Source organism: Geotrypetes seraphini, chromosome 5 (genome assembly GCF_902459505.1).
Source record: "Geotrypetes seraphini chromosome 5, aGeoSer1.1, whole genome shotgun sequence".
NCBI lineage: Eukaryota > Metazoa > Chordata > Amphibia > Gymnophiona > Dermophiidae > Geotrypetes > Geotrypetes seraphini.
In genome coordinates, this window is record NC_047088.1 from 203,844,639 (window position 1) to 203,866,899 (window position 22,261).

A 22,261-nucleotide genomic window follows, 5' to 3' on the forward strand; every position below is an offset into this window, starting at 1 on the left:
TTCTTAACATGACTAGCCAATACCTTCTTACTTTTTGCACTTGTAGTACTATACAATACAGTGTCTTATATACCACAATTTTCTGCAAGGAATCTATGTGGTTTATAATAAGATTTAGATCAAGCTCTTAAGTTACACTGTTAGGAAGAGCATTGGTTTAGGAGGAAGAGTGGAGTGTGAGAGTGATTATAGTGAAAAGAGATATGTCTTTAGTTTCTTCTGGGTTGTCTTAGGTGTACTGGCAGTTTGTTCCAAATGAGAGGTCCCTGATATTCGAAGGTGGTTTTGAATATCTTCTTCCACCGTACTTGTTGAGGAGATGGGAAGGATAGTTTGTAGTGTTGTAGAATGCGTAAGTTTTAGAAGGAATGTGGGACTTTAATGTCAGAAGTTAGTTCCTCTTGAGTTCTCTCCATAGATCACATTGTGGACCATGCAGGCTATGTTGAACTGGATTCTTCTTTTCATTGGCAGCCAATGTAGTTGCTCTAATAGTGGACTTGCCCTCTCATGTTGGTTCCTTTTGAGAATTAGTCTTGCCGCTGTGTTTTATAGTAGTTGAAGCCTCTTGCATTCCTTTTCTGTAATGCCACAATATAATGAGTTGCCATAGACAAGATATGGTATTAGGACAGATTGTGCTACTGACCTAAAACTGGTCTCGGTCAGGACTGGTCTTAAGTGTCCTAGTTGTCTCATCTTATAGAATAATTTTTTCACTAGAGTGGTAATGTGTGTATTGAAGGTTAGATGTACATAATGAATACTATCTCCCTTTAAAACTAGTTAGTAACATTCTCTCAGCAGATCTCAAGCTTCTTGCGAGTTGATAAAATTTCCCACAAGTTAATTGTGAAAACCATTTAATTTGAGAAGTAGGAGAGAGTGGTGTACACTTCCCCTCCGCATTCGCGGTTTCAGTTATTCGCGCTTTTTTGTTTGCAGGCTCCGCCCCCCAAATTACATCAGAGAAAATTGCTGCTCCCAGCGTTGTACTGAGAAAATTGCTGTACTTTCTTCACAGGAATAGGTCAGGTTATTTGTGGTTTTAGAATATTCTCTAGGGTTTTTTTAACGGAAAACCGCAAATAACATATGAAAAGTTATTCATCGTTTTATTTGCTGAGTTGTTTTTCCCTTATCACCATGAATACAGAGGGGGAAGTGTACTGCATCAAAAACTGCAGAGATGTCAAATTGTAGTAGTATAGATTGTTTGCCTTTGCTGACTTGATATCTTACTTTAGATGTTAATTCAAATAACAGGGATTCAGTGCTGTGCCTAAGTCTGAAGCCATACTGTGATCTGTGGAATCCAGCTGGTTGCATGCTTCCACAGAATTCAAGTAGTTTTGCAGGCCATGGAGGCTACCAGCCTGAAGTTTTCTACTTTGGTCATATCAAGGTTTGTAGCTTTAGGTATAGGTGTCAACACTATTGCCGACATTGTTTTGGGGTAGAGTCCATTTTCTAGGCATATGTTTACTAGGCTCATCAGCCATTGTAGAGTGTTGGGGGTGGGAGGGTGGCATGAGTTAGTAGGTTAGCTGGATATGTATCTAAGTAATAGTGTTTTTGGGATATTCTCTTCAGCCAGTTTAGGATCTCTTAGATGGTGATTGGGTTGAACTTTGACCAGCATCTGTCAGCTGGAATCCCTTCATTTTTATTATATACAGTTGGGTGTGGATCAATATCTTCTGGGTTGTATGTGAATTATGTTCTCACTGTTCTGATTTTTTCCTGAAAGTGGTGTGCTAGGTTGTCTGCATCTGGTTGTTGTGATAATGGTCTTTCTTTTATGTTTTTCGTAGAGATTAGTGAGTTGTAGATTCTAAAGAGACATTTGGAGGAATTTTTTGATTGGGTAATCAGGTTATTGTAGTATGACTTTTCTGCTTCGGCTGCTGCTAATTTGTATTGTATTATTTTTTTCCTCCAGTTAATATAGGGTTCTAGACTCTTCTTTTCTCCAGATTCTTTCTGCTCTTCTTACTTCTTTCCGCATGATTTTTAACTGTTCTGTGAGGCAAAACAATGAGAATCTAACAAGTCTGCAGTGAAAGTGGAGCGACAACAAAAAAACTGCGCAGAGAAAAATGTACAAGGTACAGGAACTTTTATTTAAGTCAATAAAATGTTGATTTCCAAAAGTTGGGTCTCATTTACATAAACACCGGACCAACACGATCCGTGTTTCAGAGAAATACTCCTTCTTCAAGGACCCTATTGAAAAATATGAGTGAGAAAAGATGTGGATTGTGGTTGCTGCAATATATGCACCACCAGTGAGTACCTGAACGAATGGTGAAGTGCGCTAATAGTGTAGAGAATGTGGTGATATTGCGAGATCTGCTCACCAGGAAGGTGTGAGACTAAAATGTGTACATAGGTTACTCTAGTATAGTATATGTGTTGTGATGTGAAATGAATTCAAGATGTCCCAATTGTGGATTAAAATGATAATGAAGATAAAAAATAAATGATAAATAATAAAAAATAGTGAGGCGAGTTAGTATATTAGACACATGTACATACCAAGATGTTCAGTGCTTTACTAGTGGAGGACCATATGGAATACAACAGTTTTGTATGAAATTCTTAAAAACCAGAGAAGTAAATGACATGGTTTTGCATTGCTTTCCTCTTGCAATCTAAGTTTTACACCAAGCCTTTTTAATCCTTAGTTAGATTTTTAGTTTCAAGTTTTATTAAAGTTTGTTGTACACGCAATGTCTAATACTTGAATGTGTAGAACATTTTTAAATAGGGGACAAACAGAACAGTTTTATACAATTAGTTCCCTCATTGTCATTTACTTCTCTGGTTTTTAAGAATTTCATACAAAACCGTTGTATTCCTTATGGTTCTCCACTAGTGAAGTCCTTAACATCTCAGTATGAACATGTGTCTAACATACTAACTCTCCTCACTATTTATTATTTTTTAAAATCTTCATTATCATTTTAATCCATAATTGGGACACCACTAATTCTTAAATTCATTTTCACATCACGACACATATACTACAGTAGAGTAACACATGTACATATCTTATTCTCACACATTCCTAGTGAGCAGATCTCACAATACCACCACATTACTACTATTAATTATTTCTGTAGTGCTACTAGATGCACGCAGCATTGTACAGAGCAACAAAGAGTAAGAAAACAGTCCTTACAATGTAAACAGACAATGTAAACAGACAAGACAGACAATGTAAACAGACAAGACAGACAAACAAGATGTCATGGATACAGTTTAGGGGAACGGTTAATCAGCTGGCTGGGTTGGAGGGCAGAGGAGAAGGGTTAAGGATTGAAAGCTATATCAAAAAGGTGGGTTTTCAGTCTGCTTTTAAACAAAGGAAGAGGCTTGACGAACAAACTCAGGTAATTTATTTCGTCTCGACGCATTGGTGGGAGAATGTGGCTGTGAATGGGAGAGGGAGCCTTGATAAAGCCCGGTGAGATACATGGGCGAAACATGTTGGATAACTGATGTTTCTACCCTCCCGACTAGCGTCATACAAAAGCTAAGTACTTTTAGCATATTTATACTTAAATAAATTAAATAATTTAAACATTATGTATGATAAATACAAAACATAGGTCCAGTGACGAAAGGGTGCATAAAGCCCCGCACTATGAGATGTATTTGAGTGCGTGGTGGCCCTCTGAGGACCCATAAAAAATTTAAATAAATCGAAGAACATGTATGCAAGCATGAATTAATGAGAGAAAGCCAACATGGATTTAGTCAAGGGAAATCTTGCCTCACCAATCTACTGCATTTCTTTGAAGAGGTGAATGAACACGTGGATAAAGGTGAACCGTTTGAAATTGTGCATTTGGATTTTCAAAAGGAATTTGACAAAGTACCGCATGAAAGACTTCTGAGGAAATTATAGAGTTGTGGGATAGGAGATAATGTCCTATTATGGATTAAGAACTGGTTGAAAGACAGAAAACAGAGAGTCGGTTTAAATGGTCAATATTCTCAATGGAGAAAGGTAAATAGTGGGGTACTTCAGAGGTCTGTACTGGGACTGCTGCTTTTTAACATATTTATCATTGATCTAGAGATGGGAATAATTAGTGAAATAATAAAATTTGCTGATGTCCCAAAGTTGTTCAACATTGTCAAATTGCAAGAGAATTGTGAAAAATTGCAAGAGGACTTTCTGAGACTGGGAGATTGGGCATCAAAATGGCAGATGATATTTAATGTGAGCAAATGCAAAGTAATGCATATGGGAAAGAGGAACCTGAACTATAGCTATGTGATGCTGGGTTCTATGTTAGGAGTCACTGCCCAGGAAAAGGATCTAGATGCACTGTTGAGGATACATTGAAACACTCAGCTCAATGTACGGCAGTGGCTACGAATGCAAATAGAATGTTAGGAATTATCAGGAATGGAATGGAAAACAAGATGAAAATGATATAATGCCCTTGTATCGCTCTATGGTACGACCGCACCTCAAATACTGTGTGCAGTTCTGGCCCCCATATTTCAAAGAAATCTTTATGAGGGAGAGAATATAGCCTGAAAGGGGGGGGGCGGGGTGATCTGCAGGTAGAACTAATGCCGATTCATCTTCAGCGTCCCTATGAGGGATTTGGATCACCTGACCCCAACTTGACTGGCCCTTGTGAGGGCCCAGAGCCTTTAGCCTCTGCTGCAATATTTAACTTGTTACTGGATTCCTCAGGACCGGACCCTGCACATCAGAATGTGCACCCTACAGACCCTCAGTTAAGACATGACAAAACTTTAAGCCCCACATACAGCAGAATACCCCCTGGAAGCCCAAGGTCCAGCAGGCTCCGCAGACTCGGAAGCATTTGGTGGCTGTCTCCTCCCTCGAGTCACATGGGTTTTGGCAGTCTGATCCTAAAACTGTGGATGTTTCCATCAAAAATGGCTTAGCTGTACCTGGACCCACCAATATGAAAATTGTGTTGGATAACAAGAGTCCTGAGAAGAACCAGCTTTGGTGCACTCCCAGAGCCATCTGTTGCTGAAGGTGTTATTCCTTCTCCCCAGGGTAGTAGCTGCTCACAGAACTACTCACCCAATGGCTCCTGCATGTCTTGAATCTATTTGGTATAATGCAATAGCACAGTTACTTACCGTAACAGGTGTTATCCAGGGACAGCAGGCAGATATTCTTTACGCATGGGTGACGTCACCGACGGAGCCCTCGGTACGGACCTTTTTAACTAGAAAGTTCTAGTTGGCCGCACCGCGCGTGCGCGAGTGCCTTCCCGCCCGACGGAGGAGTGCGTGGTCCCCAGTTAGGATAAGCCAGCTAAGAAGCCAACCCGGGGAGGAGGGTGGGACGTAAGAATATCTGCCTGCTGTTCCTTGATTACACCTGTTACGGTAAGTAACTGTGCTTTATCCCAGGACAAGCAGGCAGCATATTCTTTACGCATGGGTGACCTCCAAGCTAACAAAGAGGGAGGGGGGATGGTTGGCCATTAGGAAAATAAATTCTGTAGTACAGACTGGCCGAAGTGCCCATCCCTTCTGGAGAATGCATCCAGACAGTAGTGAGTAGTGAACGTGTGAACTGAGGACCAAGTGGCAGCCTTGCAGATTTCCTCAATGGGTGTGGAACGGAGGAAAGCAACAGAAGCAGCCATAGCTCTAACCCTGTGGGCCGTGACAGCACCTTCTAGTGACAGACCGGCCCGAGCATAACAGAACGCGATGCAGGCTGCGAGCCAGTTGGACAGCGTCCGTTTAGAGACAGGGCGACCTAGACGGTTAGGATCGAAGGTCAGGAAGAGCTGAGGGGACAAGCGGTGGGCCCTTGTACGATCAAGATAGTAGGCCAGGGCACGCTTGCAATCTAGAGTGTGTAACGCCTGTTCCCCAGGATGTGAATGAGGTTTCGGGAAAAAGACAGGCAACACAATGGACTGGTTGAGGTGAAAAGCTGAGACCACTTTGGGAAGGAACTTAGGGTGGGTACGCAGAACCACTTTGTCATGGTGAAAAACAGTGAACGGTGGATCGGCTACCAGTGCATGCAACTCACTAACCCTCCTGGCAGAGGTGATGGCAATGAGGAAAAGCACCTTCCAGGTGAGAAGTTTGAGCGAAGTTGTGGCAAGAGGCTCAAACGGTGGTTTCATGAGGGCTGATAAAACCACATTCAGGTCCCAGACAACAGGAGGGGGTCTCAGAGGTGGTTTGACATTGAAGAGGCCTCTCATGAATCGGGAGACCAGTGGATGAGCCGTGAGAGGTTTCCCGAGGATAGGCTCATGAAACGCAGTGATGGCACTGAGGTGGACTCTGATTGAGGTAGACTTGATGCCAGCATTGGACAGAGAGAGCAAATAGTCCAGTATCGTTTCCACCTGCAAAGAGGTGGGATCGTGATGACGCTGTAGGCACCAAGAGGAGAACCTGGTCCACTTCTGATGGTAACATTGGAGGGTGGTCGGTTTTCTGGAGGCGTCTAAAATGAGACGGACAGGCTGAGACAGATTTCCTGGGGAGGTCAGCCCGAGAGAAACCAAGCTGTCAGGTGAAGCGAAGACAGATTGGGATGCAGTAGAGACTGACGTCATTGTGTAAGTAGAGTAGGAAACACAGGAAGAGGAATGGGCTCCCTGGAGCTGAGCTGAAGCAGGAGGGAAAACCAGTGTTGGCGAGGCCACCGAGGAGCGATGAGAATCATGGTGGCCCTTTCTCTGCGGAGTTTGGATAACGTCCGCAACATCAGAGGTAGTGGAGGAAAAGCATAGAGGAACCGATCCGTCCAATCGAGCAGGAATGCATCTGGGGTCAGGCGATGAGGAGAGAAGAGTCTGGAACAGAACTGGGGCAGCTGATGGTTGTGAGGAGCTGCAAAGAGGTCCACCTGGGAAGTGCCCCAGCGAGCAAAAATGGAGTGGAGTGTGGCAGGGTCCAGAGTCCACTCGTGAGGTTGAAGGATGCGGCTGAGGTTGTCGGCCAGGGAGTTCTGTTCGCCCTGGATATAGACAGCCTTGAGGAAGAGATTGCGGGCTGTGGCCCAGGTCCAGATGCGGAGAGCTTCCTGACAAAGGAGGCGAGAACCGGTGCCGCCTTGCTTGTTTATGTAGTACATGGCGACTTGATTGTCTGTGCACAGGAGAAGAACCTGAGGGCAGAGAAGGTGCTGGAAGGCCTTGAGAGCATAGAACATGGCTCTGAGTTCCAGGAAATTGATGTGATGTTGACGTTCCTGAGGGGTCCAGAGACCCTGGGTGCGAAGATCTCCCAGGTGAGCTCCCCATGCATAGGGGGAGGCATCCGTGGTTATGGTCATGGAGTGAGGGGGCAGATGAAAAAGAAGACCCCTGGAAAGATTTGATGAGTTCAACCACCATTGCAGAGATTGCTGAAGAGACGATGTCACAGAGATGGGATGAGAAAGAAGATCCGTGGTCTGTGACCATTGGTTGGCTAGCGTCCATTGAGGTGTCCTGAGGTGGAGTCGTGCCAGAGGAAGGACATGAACTGTCGAGGCCATGTGGCCGAGGAGGACCATCATCTTTCGGGCCGGAATGGATTGATGAAGGAGTACCTGACGACAGAGGTGGAGCAGTGTCCGTTGACGGTCGGAGGGGAGAAATGCCCTCATTAGTGTGGTGTCGAGAACTGCTCCAATGAATTGAAGTCGCTGTGTGGGAAGCAGATGCGACTTGGGGTAGTTGATCTCGAACCCCAGGAGATGGAGGAGAGAGATGGTGTGATGAGTGGCTTGTAGCACAAGTGGAGACGTAGGGGAACACCTGGAGGTTGTGAGACCTGAGGAAGGCCGCCACCACAATAAGGCACTTGGTGAACACCCTGGGTGATGAAGCGAGGCCAAAAGGTAGCACTTTGTACTGATAGTGGCGGTGCTGTACCTGGAATCGCAGGTAGCGACGCGAAGTCGGCTTGATTGGGATGTGAGTGTAGGCCTCTTTGAGGTCCAGGGAACATAGCCAGTCGTGTTGAGAAAGAAGAGGGTAAAGCGTGGCAAGGGAGAGCATTCTGAATTTCTCCTTGACTAGACACTTGTTGAGGTCCCTGAGATCGAGAATGGGACGGAGGTCTCCTGTCTTCTTGGAAACCAGGAAGTAGCGGGAGTAGAATCCCCGACCTCTTTGTTCCGGAAGCACCTCTTCGATGGCATTGAGAAGAAGGAGGGATTGGACCTCCCTCAGAAGGAGGGGGGTTTGGGAGGAGTGAGAAGCAGACTCTACGGGAGGGTTGTCTGGTGGAAGAGTCTGGAAGTTGAGAGAGTAGCCGTGGCGGATGATGTTGAGGACCCACTGGTCCGATGTGATGACCTCCCAACGGCTGAAGAAGATGTGGAGACGTCCTCCGATTGGTTGTGGAAGAGGCAATGAAGGTGGAAGACTGGCTATGCCCTGGAGAGAAGAGTCAAAAGGGCTGAGAAGGCTTTGAAGGTTGTAGAGGCTTGGTGGGTTGGTTGGACTGAGAACGAGCCTGGGTATGGTGTTGTTGCTGACGGGGTCGCCGAGGTTGTTGCGAAGGCGGATTGAGTGGTCTGGCTGAGAACCTGCGCTGATAGGAGGATTGTGGCCTGTAAGGTCGAGCAGGTGGAGCCTTTTTCTTTGGTTTAATCAGGGTATCCCATCTGGTTTCATGGGCCGAGAGTTTCTGGGTGGTGGAATCCAGGGACTCCCCAAAAAGTTCATCCCCGAGACAGGGAGCGTTGGCCAGACGGTCTTGGTGGTTGATGTCCAAATCCGATACTCTCAGCCAGGCCAGGCGGCGCATGGCGACAGCCATGGCAGTGGCACGGGAGGTCAGTTCGAAGGAATCGTAGATAGAGCGGACCATAAATTTTCTCAACTGAAGGAGAGCAGAAATTTGTTGTTGGAAAAGTGGAATCTTTCTCTCCGGAAGATACTTTTGGAGGGTGGACAGCTGTTGGACCAAATGTTTCATGTAAAATGAAAAATGGAAGGAGTAATTGTTCGCCCTGTTGGCCAGCATGGCATTCTGATAGAGCCTCTTGCCAAACTTGTCCATAGTTTTGCCTTCTCTGCCAGGAGGGGTGGAGGCATAGACGCTGGAGCCCTGAGTTTTCTTCAAGGTGGATTCGACCAGAAGAGACTCATGGGGCAATTGAGATTTATCGAACCCCGGAATCGGGATAACTCGGTAGAGGTTATCCAGCTTGCGGGGAGCCCCGGGTACCGTAAGAGGGTTCTCCCAATTTTTGTAAAAAGTCTCCCGTAGGATGTCGTGTACGGGTAACTTGAGGAATTCCTTAGGTGGTTGCTCAAAATCCAAGGCCTCCAGAAAGGCTTGTGATTTTTTGGAGTCAGACTCAAGAGGGAGAGACAAAGCGGCTGACATCTCCCTGAGAAACTTTGAGAACGAGGATTGCTCAGGTTTGGAAGTGGTATCGGGTGCTGAGGGGTCCTCGTCCGATGAGGAGACATCCTCCTCGGTACCGGGGGGGGATTCTTCCCATAAGTCCGGGTCCCGGACCTCCGGGTGCGCATGCCGAGAAACCGGGGTGGAAGGCTCGGTATGGTGGGTCTTAGATAGAGACTTACCCGAGCGCACTGAAACGGTACCGGGAGAGGAAGATCGGTGCCGATCCCGGTCCCGGGAAGAACGGTGCCCCGCCCGGTCCCGAGGCGGATCCGTAGTGGTATGTGAGTGAACCACAGGATGGGCGTGGAGTTGTTCAGCCGAGAGAATCGGCATGGATGTATTGATTGGTACCGATGGGGTGGATACCGGTTGTTCAGCACGGGGCTCGGACCGGTCTGGTACCGAAAGGAGCGGTGCCAGGATAGTAGGCAACAGGTGCTGGAGTTGATGCTGCAGCTGTTCCTGAAGTTGTGTTTGGAGGATGGCCGCGATGCGGTCATCCAGGGGTGGCACCGGAACCGCTTTCTTTTGCTTCGGTTCCTTAGGTGCCGCTCCACGCCCCGGCGATGAGGAGGCCGATGACGAGGCACTCACCGAAATCGGGGCGGAGCGTTTCCGGGGCCGGCGTGAAGCCGGTAAAGTCGGTGCCGCCACTGTGTCTGGCGGGCGTTCGAGGGAAGAGGAAGGCTTCTTAGCTGGCTTACCTGGCGCCAGTGGCGCCGATGTCGGGTCGGGCGGTGTCGAAGTAGTTGGTGTCGATTTGGATGGCACCGCCATCGATGCCGAGGAGTCCATCGCAGACCCGGTGCCGAATAAGATGTTTTGTTGAATTTGGCGATTCTTAAGTGTTCGCTTTTTAAGAGTGGCACAGCGGGTGCAGGAGTCCGCCCGATGCTCCGGACCCAAACACTGCAAGCACCAATTGTGTGGGTCAGTGAGGGAAATCGGGCATGCACACCGCTGGCACTTCTTAAAACCTGGCTGCGGGGGCATGAATGGGAATACGGCCTCCGCAAAATCAAACCCCGAGGCCTGTATAGTGGCAACAGGCCCCGCCGGGGCAAAGTCGAAAAAAGGGAAAGAAATAAAAAAATTTTATTTATTTTTTTTTTTACAAATTGAAAGAAAAGACTACCCGAAGGTAAGAAAGAAAATAATTGGGAAAAAATTCGCGAGCGGGAAGGCAAAAAAGTTAGTTCAACGGCCGTTGAAAAAACACGCGTCTTCTTCGCTCCGCGGAAACAAAGAAACTGGGGACCACACACTCCTCCGTCGGGCGGGAAGGTACTCGCGCACGCGTGGTGCGGCCAACTAGAACTTTCTAGTTAAAAAGGTCCGTACCGAGGGCTCCGTCGGTGACGTCACCCATGCGTAAAGAATATGCTGCCTGCTTGTCCTGGGATAATAATAAGTTGTGTATTAGATCAGATACTGCCTGCATCCTGGTCACAGTCAGCAGCTTGCAGTAATCACAGGATTCCCTCTGACTCACTGGGTCTGGGGAATTCCCCCTTATGCTGTCCTACCTTTCCTTAAGTTTTCCTTTATTCTTTCGTTCTTTTTTAAACTTTTTGGCAGTAGACACGTACTGCTCCCTGACATTTTCAATAATCTTCTCCTTTATTTTCCCCTTTTGTTGGGCTCTGCAAAGAAAGGGGCAAAGGAAGGGACAGGCGTACAAGCCAGCCATGCCAAGTGAAAGCCTGTAGGCCAAGGTCTAGAGATATGGATGGAAGAATCCTTCTAGGCTCTAACAAGAAAAAGTTATGTGGACTGATTCCTGGGAGCCAACACTGACTAAGGACTCAACCACTGGGCTTCAGGCCAGAGAATGTGCTCTGGGGATTCAGGCCTATAAAAAAAACCTGTTGTACCAGTACAACCTACACCATGTGCTGAAGGCAGAACACTACTGGCAAGTTCCAGGCTTTACAACACTTTATACTGGTGATGTCACTGCCATCTTCAGCTTCTTTGCCTACATCTGCTGATAGAGGGGTATAACCTACTGAACTGGTCTAGCAAGGATGTAAAGGAATCTTAAATTTATATATTATTCTAAAATGCACAGGCCAAGCAAGGATGTAAAGGAATCTTAATTTATATATTCTAAAATGCAAAGGTCAGTTTACGTTCTGTAATACACTGCACATTGAAGGAATGTTTTACTGTTAAGACTGTCTTAAACTTACCCTTGGGCCCCTTCCTTTTATTTTCCTTCCTGATCTGGTTACTAGAAGCCTCCTTGGATACATAGACTGTGTGTTGGCCAAAATGCTGAAAATAGAGGGCAAAATTAAAACTAAATAACTATTGCAAAAAGCTTTTACAACTCAATTTAGCTTTCACCAGTACAATGAAAAAAAGCCCTTCATGATTTAGGAAATGAATGGACAATGAAAAAGCCCCTCCAGTAACCTATCAGTGATAGCATGATAGGCCAAGATGGCACTGAGATGCACTCTGATGGAAGAAGCTTTAGGTCTTCAGTAATAGTAGAAATGATGTACATCAAACAGTTCCTCCGAAGTCAGTAGCTGTGAGTTTAGGAAACTGCTAAAAAATGTCAATGTGAGCCTTAAAATTACTTAAAAACAATAGTTCTTAACCTTTCTTTTGTTGTGACTCACCTGACAGAACATATTCAAGTGCTGAACCAAAAGAGAGCCCAAATACTTTACTGTAGGGAATTAAACTATTCTTAATAGAATTTACTTTTTTTAAACTGTTATTGAAAGAGAACGAAGGTATTACCAGAAAATTTTATTTCCTTTAGACCAACCAGATTACTCCAGGCCCTGTCTGTTTGTGCCCATCAATCAGTAGATAGAGACAAAGAACAAAGACTTGTAAGCCCTGACCTATAAGGGTACTATGCAACTTGAGGTCTTCAATGTTTCAAATGACTAAGCAATAGAGACAAGAAGTATTTAAACTGAATTGAAAAATAAAACATGTAAAAACTAAAGTGAAATGATACTTGTATCAAGTGAAGAAACTGCACTCTTCTATAAACAGCAAGAATCAAAAGTGAGATTCTGGACTGGTCTGATAGGAATAAAGGAAAAAAATATCATATAAGCTTATTTCTTCTTCTGTTCATCCTTACCAGATCAGTCCAGAACCTGTGGGATGCAGCAAAGTAATCTGAGTGGGAAACAGAAACCCCTGCCTGAAAGACTTCAGTACTAAACGTAGCCTCTACTGGCACTCCTACATCCAACCTGTAATGTTTAGCAAAGGTAGAATTTCAGCTGAAGTCACTGCACCCAACTCTGCCAAAAGGCTGAAATGCCTCTAGTAGAATGAGCCCTTAATGTAATGGGAGACTGTTGTCCTGTAAGAATATAGGCCGATATCTCTTTAATTCAACAAGCAATTGTTATAAAAGCTTCAAATCTCTTTTTTGGGCCTCAAAAAATACAATCAAACTGACTTCTTGAATTTATCAGCTACTTCCAACCACCTAGTAAATGTAGTGATTTAACCTCCTCTCCTCATTCCTCAACTTCCTGATCAATATGAAATGGAGGTATTATTTAGGGAGAAATGAAGTAACTGTTCAAATCGAAAATACTTTTTCCATAAAACAGAGAAAGAGATCTCTACAAGATGAAGCCTGTAACTCTGAATCTCTGTGCTTCAAAGTGAAAGCTTGGAGGAATGTTGTCTTGAAAGAGATGTCCTTCAGGGTTGCTGTTTCCAAAGGCTCAAAAGGAGGATAACACTCAGGACCAGGAAGATGAAAAGGAGGACAAATACATGTGGGGAGTGTGTTGCGCAGTGGTTAAAGCTACAGCTTCAGCACCCTGGGGTGATGGGTTCAAACCCAAGCTGCTACTTGTGACCCTAGGAAAACCACTTAATCCCCCACTGCAAGCATGCCAGGACAGACAGGGAAAAATGCTTGAGTACCTGAATAAATTCATGTAAACCATTCTGAGCTCCCCTTGAGAGAATGGTATAGAAAATTTAATAATAATAATAATGTGATGCATCTGAGAAAACAAACTAAATTGAGATTAAGGAGGATAAAGAGGTAGCTGAGAGGTTGAACACGTTCTTCTCGTCGGTTTTCACGAGAGAAGACACATCTAATATACCGGACTCAGAGGAGCTCATGAGTGGGGAACAGGCTGAAAAATTAGAACACATAGAGGTAAGTAAGGAGGATGTCATCAAGCAGATAGACAGGTTAAAATGCGGCAAATCGCCGGGCCCGGACGGGATCCACCCAAGGGTTCTGAAAGAACTAAGACAAGAGATAGCGGGCACAATCCAGCATGTTTGCAACCTATCCTTGAAAACTGGAGAGGTACCAGAGGACTGGAAATTGGCGAATGTCACACCTATCTTCAAGAAGGGATCGAGGGGTGACCCCGGGAACTACAGGCCGGTGAGCCTGACTTCAATTATAGGGAAGATGGTGGAAGCTATGATCAAGGACGGTATTTGCGAGCACATCGAGAGATATGGCCTACTGAGAACAAGCCAGCATGGATTCTGTAAGGGAAGGTCATGCTTAACGAACCTTCTGTACTTCTTTGAGGGAATAAGCAGTCGGGTGGACAATGGGGAACCTATAGACATCATTTACCTTGATTTTCAAAAGGCTTTCGACAAGGTGCCACATGAAAGGCTGCTTAGGAAGCTGTGGAACCACGGGGTGGGAGGGGATGTGCACAGATGGATCGAGCACTGGTTGTCGGGTAGACTGCAGAGGGTCGGAGTAAAGGGACAATACTCTGACTGGCGGGGAGTCACGAGCGGTGTGCCACAGGGATCGGTGCTGGGGCCGTTACTTTTCAACATATTTATCAATGACCTGGAAAAGGAGGCAAAGTGCGAGGTTATAAAATTTGCAGATGATACCAAACTGTGCGGCAGAGTTAGGTCCAGGGAGGAGTGTGAGGACCTGCAAAGGGACCTGGACAAGCTGGAAGACTGGGCAAACAAATGGCAAATGCGCTTTAACGTGGAAAAATGCAAGGTCATGCATATAGGGAAAAAGAACCCGTTGTTCAACTACAAATTGGGAGGGGCATTGTTGGGAGACAGCAGTCTTGAGAGAGACTTGGGTGTGCTGGTGGATGCATCACTGAAGCCATCTGCACAGTGCGCAGCAGCCTCGAAAAAAGCCAACAGGATGCTGGGCATCATAAAGAGGGGCATAACAACCAGGACGCGGGAAGTCATCATGCCATTGTATCGAGCGATGGTGCGTCCACATCTGGAATACTGCGTTCAATATTGGTCGCCGTACCTCAAGAAGGACATGGCGGTACTTGAGAGAGTCCAAAGGAGAGCAACGAAACTGGTAAGAGGGCTGGAACACTGCCCATACGCCGAGAGGTTGGATAGGCTGGGGCTCTTCTCTCTGGAAAAAAGGAGGCTCAGGGGAGATATGATAGAGACCTTCAAGATCATGAGGGGCATAGAGAGGGTGGATAGGGACAGATTCTTCAGGCTGAAGGGGTCAACAGGCACGAGGGGGCATTCGGAGAAACTGAAGGGAGATAGGTTCAGAACAAATGCAAGGAAGTTTTTTTTCACACAAAGGGTCGTGGACACTTGGAATGCGCTACCGGAGGAAGTGATCAGGCAGAGTACGGTACAAGGATTCAAACAGGGATTGGACGGATTCCTGAGGGATAGGGGGATCGTGGGATACTGAGAGAGGTGCTGGGATGTAACACAGGTATAGAAAGCTAACCAGGTAATAAGTATAGAAATCCAACCAGGTCGTGCATGTGCAAGACCGGAGGGTTAGGACTTCGATGGGAAGATAGGACTCAATGGGAAACCAAGGTGGCAAGGGGGCCCCTTCTGGTGACTCAGACAGGCCGTGACCTGTTCGGGCCGCCGCGGGAGCGGACTGCTGGGCGGGTTGGACCTATGGTCTGACCCGGCGGAGGCACTGCTTATGTTCTTATGTTCTTATGAGATGAGTTCCCAAAGAGGACTTTTCTGAAAGTCTATGGAAACAGGACAATACTGCTACTCAAAACTTCAAGGAACCTAATGCCAGAACTCTTTGCAGCTTGTCTTGAAAAAGGGCCAAGAAGTGAACTACTCTTGCTTTAAGGGGAAAAATACTTCCTTTGCACACTAAGATTCAAAAACGCAAACATACATTGTAGAAGTGGAATGATTCCTAGTCTGAAGCAGAATGGAAATGTTCCAAATTGTGGAATTTGCTTTCACATCATCTAAGACTTCGAAGTTCTCTTAATATTTTTAAGAAAGATCTTGAAACATTTTTGTTTGATTAACAGTATCTATGAAAAGGCATCAATAATCTGTCATGTACCATAAGATCCTCCAGTTGGAACTAATAGACCCTACATTAAACCTGCACCCTGAAATTTGGGATCGGGGGGGTTTCATTCTGGACGCATCCAGCCTGTGCTTAAACCCCTGACAAGGTCAGCGAATAAGCGAACTCCCAGGGGAATGAACCCCAAGTTTCAGAATGGTGGCATACAGCAGGCTGGCTCCACAGATCCACCAAAGTTTCTCTGTGAACCAGCAGTCCAGCTCCGCAGGACTGCGTCCTTTTTACTGACAGGGGACCACCGGAAAGGGGTCTGAAGGCACTGAAGCCACCGATAAAACGAACTTTATGTGAAAAAATAAGAAAAGGATGAAGAGCAATTCAAAAGACTTCAGCACAGATTGCTTGCAGAAATTGAAACTGGATATGGCTGTAGCTCTCAGTCTAAGGGGGAGGAGCATGTGCTCAGAAGTGTTGGATTTCTGCAACTCCCAGATTGCAGGTTGGGATCGAACACCTACCATATGGAATCCGGAAGGAACAGAAGGCCTAGTGCTGGAATATAAAAATCCCTCTACAACATGACACCCAAATACTTCTCAGACAAATTTCCTCTCTACACCCCAAAGAGAACGCTTCGTTCCTAAGATGAAATACGCCTACATACACCATCAGGACACTCCCTCCAACTTCAGACAGCCTGGAAACGATCCTATTCCCATTTCTTACCAAGCCTCTGGAACAGAGCCCTTAAATTAAGGACTTCTTAACTTTAGAAAAGCTATTAAAAAAAACCAAACAAAAAAACCCCTAACTTTTTGCGTAGTCACTCCCTCAATTCTTCACCAACATCAGTAACAGTAAGTAATACTATATGATGATATAGTGCAACACACTGTATGTAAACACTGTGAATGTAAACTGTAACCCGTTTAGATAGATAGATATTGTTCTCTTGATTACAGGAGTTCCCTGCCTGTTAGGATCGAATGACAGGAATAGTTAAGTGGAAGTTCTATGAGGCTTAGTCCGATACAGGTAGTAAGCCAAAGCACGCTTACAGTCCAATGTGTGCAGCACAGCTTCACCAGGATGGGAATGTAGTTTGGGGAAGAAGACAGACAGAACTATAGACTGGAAGAGATGAAATTCTGAGACTGCTTTAGCTAGGAATCTGGGACGGAGAACTCTATCAAGATAGAAAGTTGTATAAGGCAGATCTGAGACAAGTGCTTAAAGTTCACTAACTCATCATGCAGAAGTGATACAGATTAGGAAAACTACTTTCCAAGTGAGGTGCTTGAGCGATGAAGTCGCAAGTGGTTTAAATGGAGATTCATCAAGGTGGTGAGTCCCAAGTGATTGAAGGAGGTTTGACTGGAGATTTTCAATAGCCTTACTGGGTCAGACCAATGGTCCATCAAGCCCAGTAGAATGTTCTCACGGTGGCCAATCCAGGCACTAGTACCTGGCTAAAACCCAAGGAGTAGCAATATTCCATGCTATCGATACAGGGTGAGAAGTGGCTTCCCCCATGTCTTTCTCAATAACAGACTATGGACTTCTCCTCCAGGAACTTGTCCAAGCCTTTCTTAAAACCAGCTAGGAGGGGGGCGTGGCCGTGCAGAGCACAGGGAAGACGTGTTCTCTCTGAGCTCCGAAGTTCTCCCTCCAAATCAGCCCTTTTGAACTAAATTCTTTGAGCGGATTTACCCAAGCGCTAGACCACTGCTGCCCTCGGGTCTATAGACAAATTTGTGCTCAAAAACAGCACTGATATGGCAACAAAAAGTGGCAGGAAGGAGCGGGAACGGCTGAAATTGGGCCCAGGGCCTGATGGCAAGATGGCGGGCCAGGCAGAAGCACCAGACCTCGTGGGTGAGGATATGGTGTCACGGCTCACGGATGCCGTGGTCCTAGCTCTGGGTTCCCGGCTTGATAAAGTTCAGGAATCGTTGGAGACGCTTTCTGCTTCTGTGGCTGATTTTAACACACGAGTGACTGATGTGGAACACCGTGTGGGCACCGCGGAGGACGCGATTACCCAGGTGCAGGAGGAGCTACGCCAGCTTAAAAGCACGGTGGTGAGTGCCACTGACAAACTGGATGATTTGGAGAACCACTCCAGGTGCAATAATTTGCGTCTGGTGGGTATCCCAGAAACTATTTCGGATGCGGATCTCCTGCCTGCCCTGGAGAAATGGCTGGCTGAGGAATTACTGGTTTCCCCTGCTTTTGGCCCGCTTCGCATTGAGAGGGCCCATAGACTGGGCAGGAAGCAGGAGGGGATGGCAAAACCACGAGTGGTGATAGTTCGTATATTGAATTTTGCCATAAAAGATCTGCTCCTTAAAAATTTCCGCCAGCGAAAAGATCTTCAATTTCAAAACCATCGTATCCTGCTTTTCCAAGATTACTCAGCACAGGTGGCTGCTCTTCGACGAGGCTTTTCGCCAATCTGCACTGCCCTCACGGAGAAGAAGATTCGATTCACATTGCAATTCCCTGCTAAGCTCCGGGTTATCCACAATGGCACACTGGTGGTGTTTGAAACATGTGCGGCGGCCAGAACCCAGCTGACCACGTGGTTCCCTGACCTGATGCCGGGAGTTTGATCAGCCTTTTTTGCCTGTGCAGAGGGTATGCACATTTGACTCAGAGACCCTGGAGAGTGAGGGAGACTTCTACTTGGGGAATCCGATTTGGGACCTGGACTATGTTTACTTGTTCCAGTTTATGCAGGTTTGATGTGACATTTTTGTCTTGCTGCTGCTGCAGCGGTTTGCCATCTTATTGACATTTTTATTTCTTTATTTCTGCTCCCCTGCTTGAATTGGCTATGTATCCTCTACACTGACACAGACTCAGTGGGGGTGGGGAACTGTTCTTTGATATATACTGTTATATTTCAAACATTGTCTTTAATTTCTTTCCTTCTTGGAAGCTTGGGCTCTGTTTTTCAGAGGCTGTGAAGGGGGGCTTCTGGCCACATGGAGTCCTTCTTGGTGTGGTGGTTTTTGGTCTGTTGGGGGGGGTTGGGTGGGAGGAGGGAGTGGGGAATCCAGGAGGGGGGGAAGGGGGAGGCTCCTGACCTGTGTGTATGTTGTTGATTCATGTGAGGAAGTGATGTGGAGACTGGGCTGCTGGGGGATGGGCTGGGACTCTCGGCAGCTGTTTTGTGCTCTTTTTCTCTTTTGGTATATCTGGTTCTTTTTTCTTTCTTATGCCTGCTAAGAAGGGTTTGAGGTGTGTGTCATGGAATGTATCTGGTATCAATTCTCCTATCAAGAGAACTAAGATCTTGCAATGCCTAGCCAGACATCAGGCTGATGTAGCTGGACTGCAGGAGACTAAGCTCACTGAACGGGAACATGGTAAATTGTGTCAATCCTGGGTGGGGCAGTGTTACTCGGCCTCCTCCTCCAAAACTAGGGCTGGGGTGGCACTGTTGATCCGCAAATCGGTGTCTTTTACTGCATCTAGGGTCCTCTCAGATCCAGAGGGACACTATGTTATTGCCCAGAGTTCTCTTACTCAGCGCCCTGTAATTTTGATGTCCTTATACGCACCCAACAGTGCACAGCGGTCCTTTTATAGGACACTATTGGGGGTACTGCTGTCTGTACCACAAATCCATGAGTCTCAGAAAATCTTTTTGGGGGATTTTAACTCTATACTAGATCCGCTTCTGGATTCCTCTAAGGGATCAACTCACACCTCCGGTAGGTCCGATAATGGGCTTGCCGCTTGGTTGGAGGCTTTGGATCTAGTGGATGTCTGGCGGACCCTACACCCAGGGGAGCGGGATTTCACTCATACATCTAAAGTGCATAATTCCTCCTCTAGAATAGATTATATTTTCCTCTCGCGCTTCTCCTTTTATGCGGTTCATGCGACTGAGATTGGAGTACTGGCTCTCTTGGATCATACCATGGTGTGGATGGACATCAGCTTCTCGGCTGGCACCCTGGGGGGAGGGAAGCACTGGCGATTCCCGATAGCGCTTTATTTGGACCCGGACTTTAAATCTTACTTGGAGCAGCAGTGACGGGACTATGTGGAATTTAATGGGGACCATGGGGATAATGGAACTTTGTTTTGTGATGCTGCCAAGGCAGTGCTCCGAGGGGCTGTGATAGCTTACTGCGTGCGACGTAAGAAAATGCTGGCGGAAAAAATCTTGGTTCTTGAATGTAAGGTGCGAGATAGTAGACTTTTGGTCCTTCAGAATCCTACCCTGTCTCATAAACATGCTTTTCAGACGGCCCAGTCAGCACTCCATGCACTTCTTCATGAGAGAGCCCACAAATCCCTTTTCTATTATAAGTACCGACTACACCGTTTTGGTAATAGGCCAGGTAGAATGTTGGCCCAGATGACTAAGGCGAGGCGGGGTGCCAATTTGATTACCTCGCTTAAAGATGATGGGGGAAGGTTGGTCACGGATCAGTCACCTTTTATAGCTCTCTATATACTGCGGAAGTAGTAGGTCGGGAATCTCAGATTCGGGCATTTTTGGAATCTTTGCCTTACCAAAACTATCAGCGACGGACTCGGAGGTCTTGGCTTCCCCTATAACCCGAGAGGAGGTGCTGGGTGTTCTCAAGCATCTACCTCTTTATAAATCTCCAGGCCCTGACGGCTTTGGGGGGGAATTCTATCGTCTTCTTCAGGGGTATGTGGCTGATCCGTTAAGGGGCTACTTTGAAAGTGCGGCGGAGGTAGGGCAGTTTCCTCTTGGAGTGAACCGAGCGCTGATTACTGTATTGCCTAAACCGGGAAAAGACCCCTTGCTTGTGGGATCCTATAGACCTATTTGGCTTATTAATGTTGATCTAAAAATTTTAGCTCGGGTTCTGGCTAACCGTTTGGCCCAGTTTGTTCCCTCTTTGGTGGGTGCAGATCAGGTAGGTTTTGTGTGGGGGCGATTAGCAGGTCATAATGTTAGGAAGCTCATCCTTGCTTTGGTCCATTGTGTTTCTCGGCAGCAACCAGCGCTGGCTATTAGTTTTGACTCCGAAAAAGCCTTTGATAGAGTAGAGTGGGCTTTTTTATTCCCCTTGTTGCGATATTATGGGTTGGAGGGGTTCTTTATGAGAGCTCTTGGGGCCCTTTATTCCCACCCAGTGGCGGCCGTATTGGTTAATGGGGTAGCTTCTCCGGACTTTGTGCTCCAGCAGGGCACTCGCCAGGGCTGCCCCTTGTCCCTTCTGCTTTATATATTGTTTTTGGAGCCTTTGTTGATTTCCCTTCGATGCCATCCTCAGATAGCTGGAGTAGAGCTGGGGAATTCCTCTTTGCGTTGCATGGCTTTTGCCGATGATATTATGGTAATGTTGACTGACCCGGTTTCAGGCCTCCCTAGATTATTGGAGATGTTTCACCGGTTTGGGGAAATCTCGGGCCTAAAACTCAATGTGTCTAAATCGGAGGCGCTTCCTCTTAATATTAGTATCTCGCATGCGTGGGCTGCTAGGAATGCCACAGAGAACATCCCCAGAGATTTTGGAGCGCTGGGAAAGAAGTTGAAGCAGATAGGAGCACAGGTGGTCTTTTCATCAATTCTTCCAGTAAGAAACAAAGGCAGAGCTAGAGAAGAGCGTATTCAATGGACTAACGAATGGCTCCGAGAATGGTGCATAGAAATGAACTTTGGATTCCTAAACCACGGCGAGACGCTCCAGGGACTACAAGGACCAGACGGACTCCACCTAACCAGAAGAGGTAGAAACATATTTGGACATCGATTGGCCCGCCTACTCCATAGGGCTTTAAACTAGGTAAGTTGGGGGAGGGTACATACTTATATCCCAGAGCAGTAAGAAACCACCCTGAGGAGGCAAGTCGCACTCACACTACCAAGTCTAAGGTAAGTACCAATGATATCCACAATAATTCAGGGAGAAATATCACTGATAATTTAGGAGCCACACTAGCTCGTAAAGGAATCTCTTCACAGATATGGAGGGCTATGTATGTTAATGCACACAGCTTGGGCAATAAAATTCTAGCATTAGAGACTGAGATAACAAACGCCGATCTTGACATGATAGCGATATCCGAAACCTGGTTCACGGAATTGCATGGGTGGGATATGGTTATACCAGGGTACAACCTACTTCGTTGCGACCGAGAGGGTAAATTGGGAGGAGGAGTAGCGCTATACACTAAGGAAAGCATCAAAACCACCAGAATCACAGATGTTAGATACACCGGGGAATCCCTCTGGGTGAACCTGGCCAGAGGGAATGAAAAATGCCTATACCTTGGGGTGATATATAGACCTCCCAGGCAACAGGAGGACAAAGACATGGAATTAATCGAGGACATAGAGAACATCACACTGCGCGGGGACACAGTAATGCTAGAAGACTTCAATATGCCAGATGCAGATTGGAACACACTCTCCGCGACTACGGGTAGCAGCAAAAGAATATTAACCTCCATAAAGGGTGCCCATCTCAAGCAATTGGTATTGGAGCCCACCAGGGACCAGGCGTTACTAGACCTAGTTCTCACCAACGGAGATAGCGTCACGGAAGTCTCAGTTGGAGACACACTGGCCTCCAGCGACCATAATATGGTATGGCTCAACCTCAAGAA

At 46.4% G+C, this 22,261-nt stretch overlaps 1 protein-coding gene across 1 annotated transcript in view; it reads right to left on the bottom strand.

Annotated features, from left to right (window-relative positions):
• Positions 1-22,261, bottom strand: part of PPIG (peptidylprolyl isomerase G) — a 259,537-nt gene that overhangs the window by 34,159 nt on the left and 203,117 nt on the right. Inside the window, 1 exon segment of the mRNA XM_033944704.1 lies at positions 11,577-11,661. Coding sequence (XP_033800595.1) covers positions 11,577-11,661 — 85 coding nt within the window.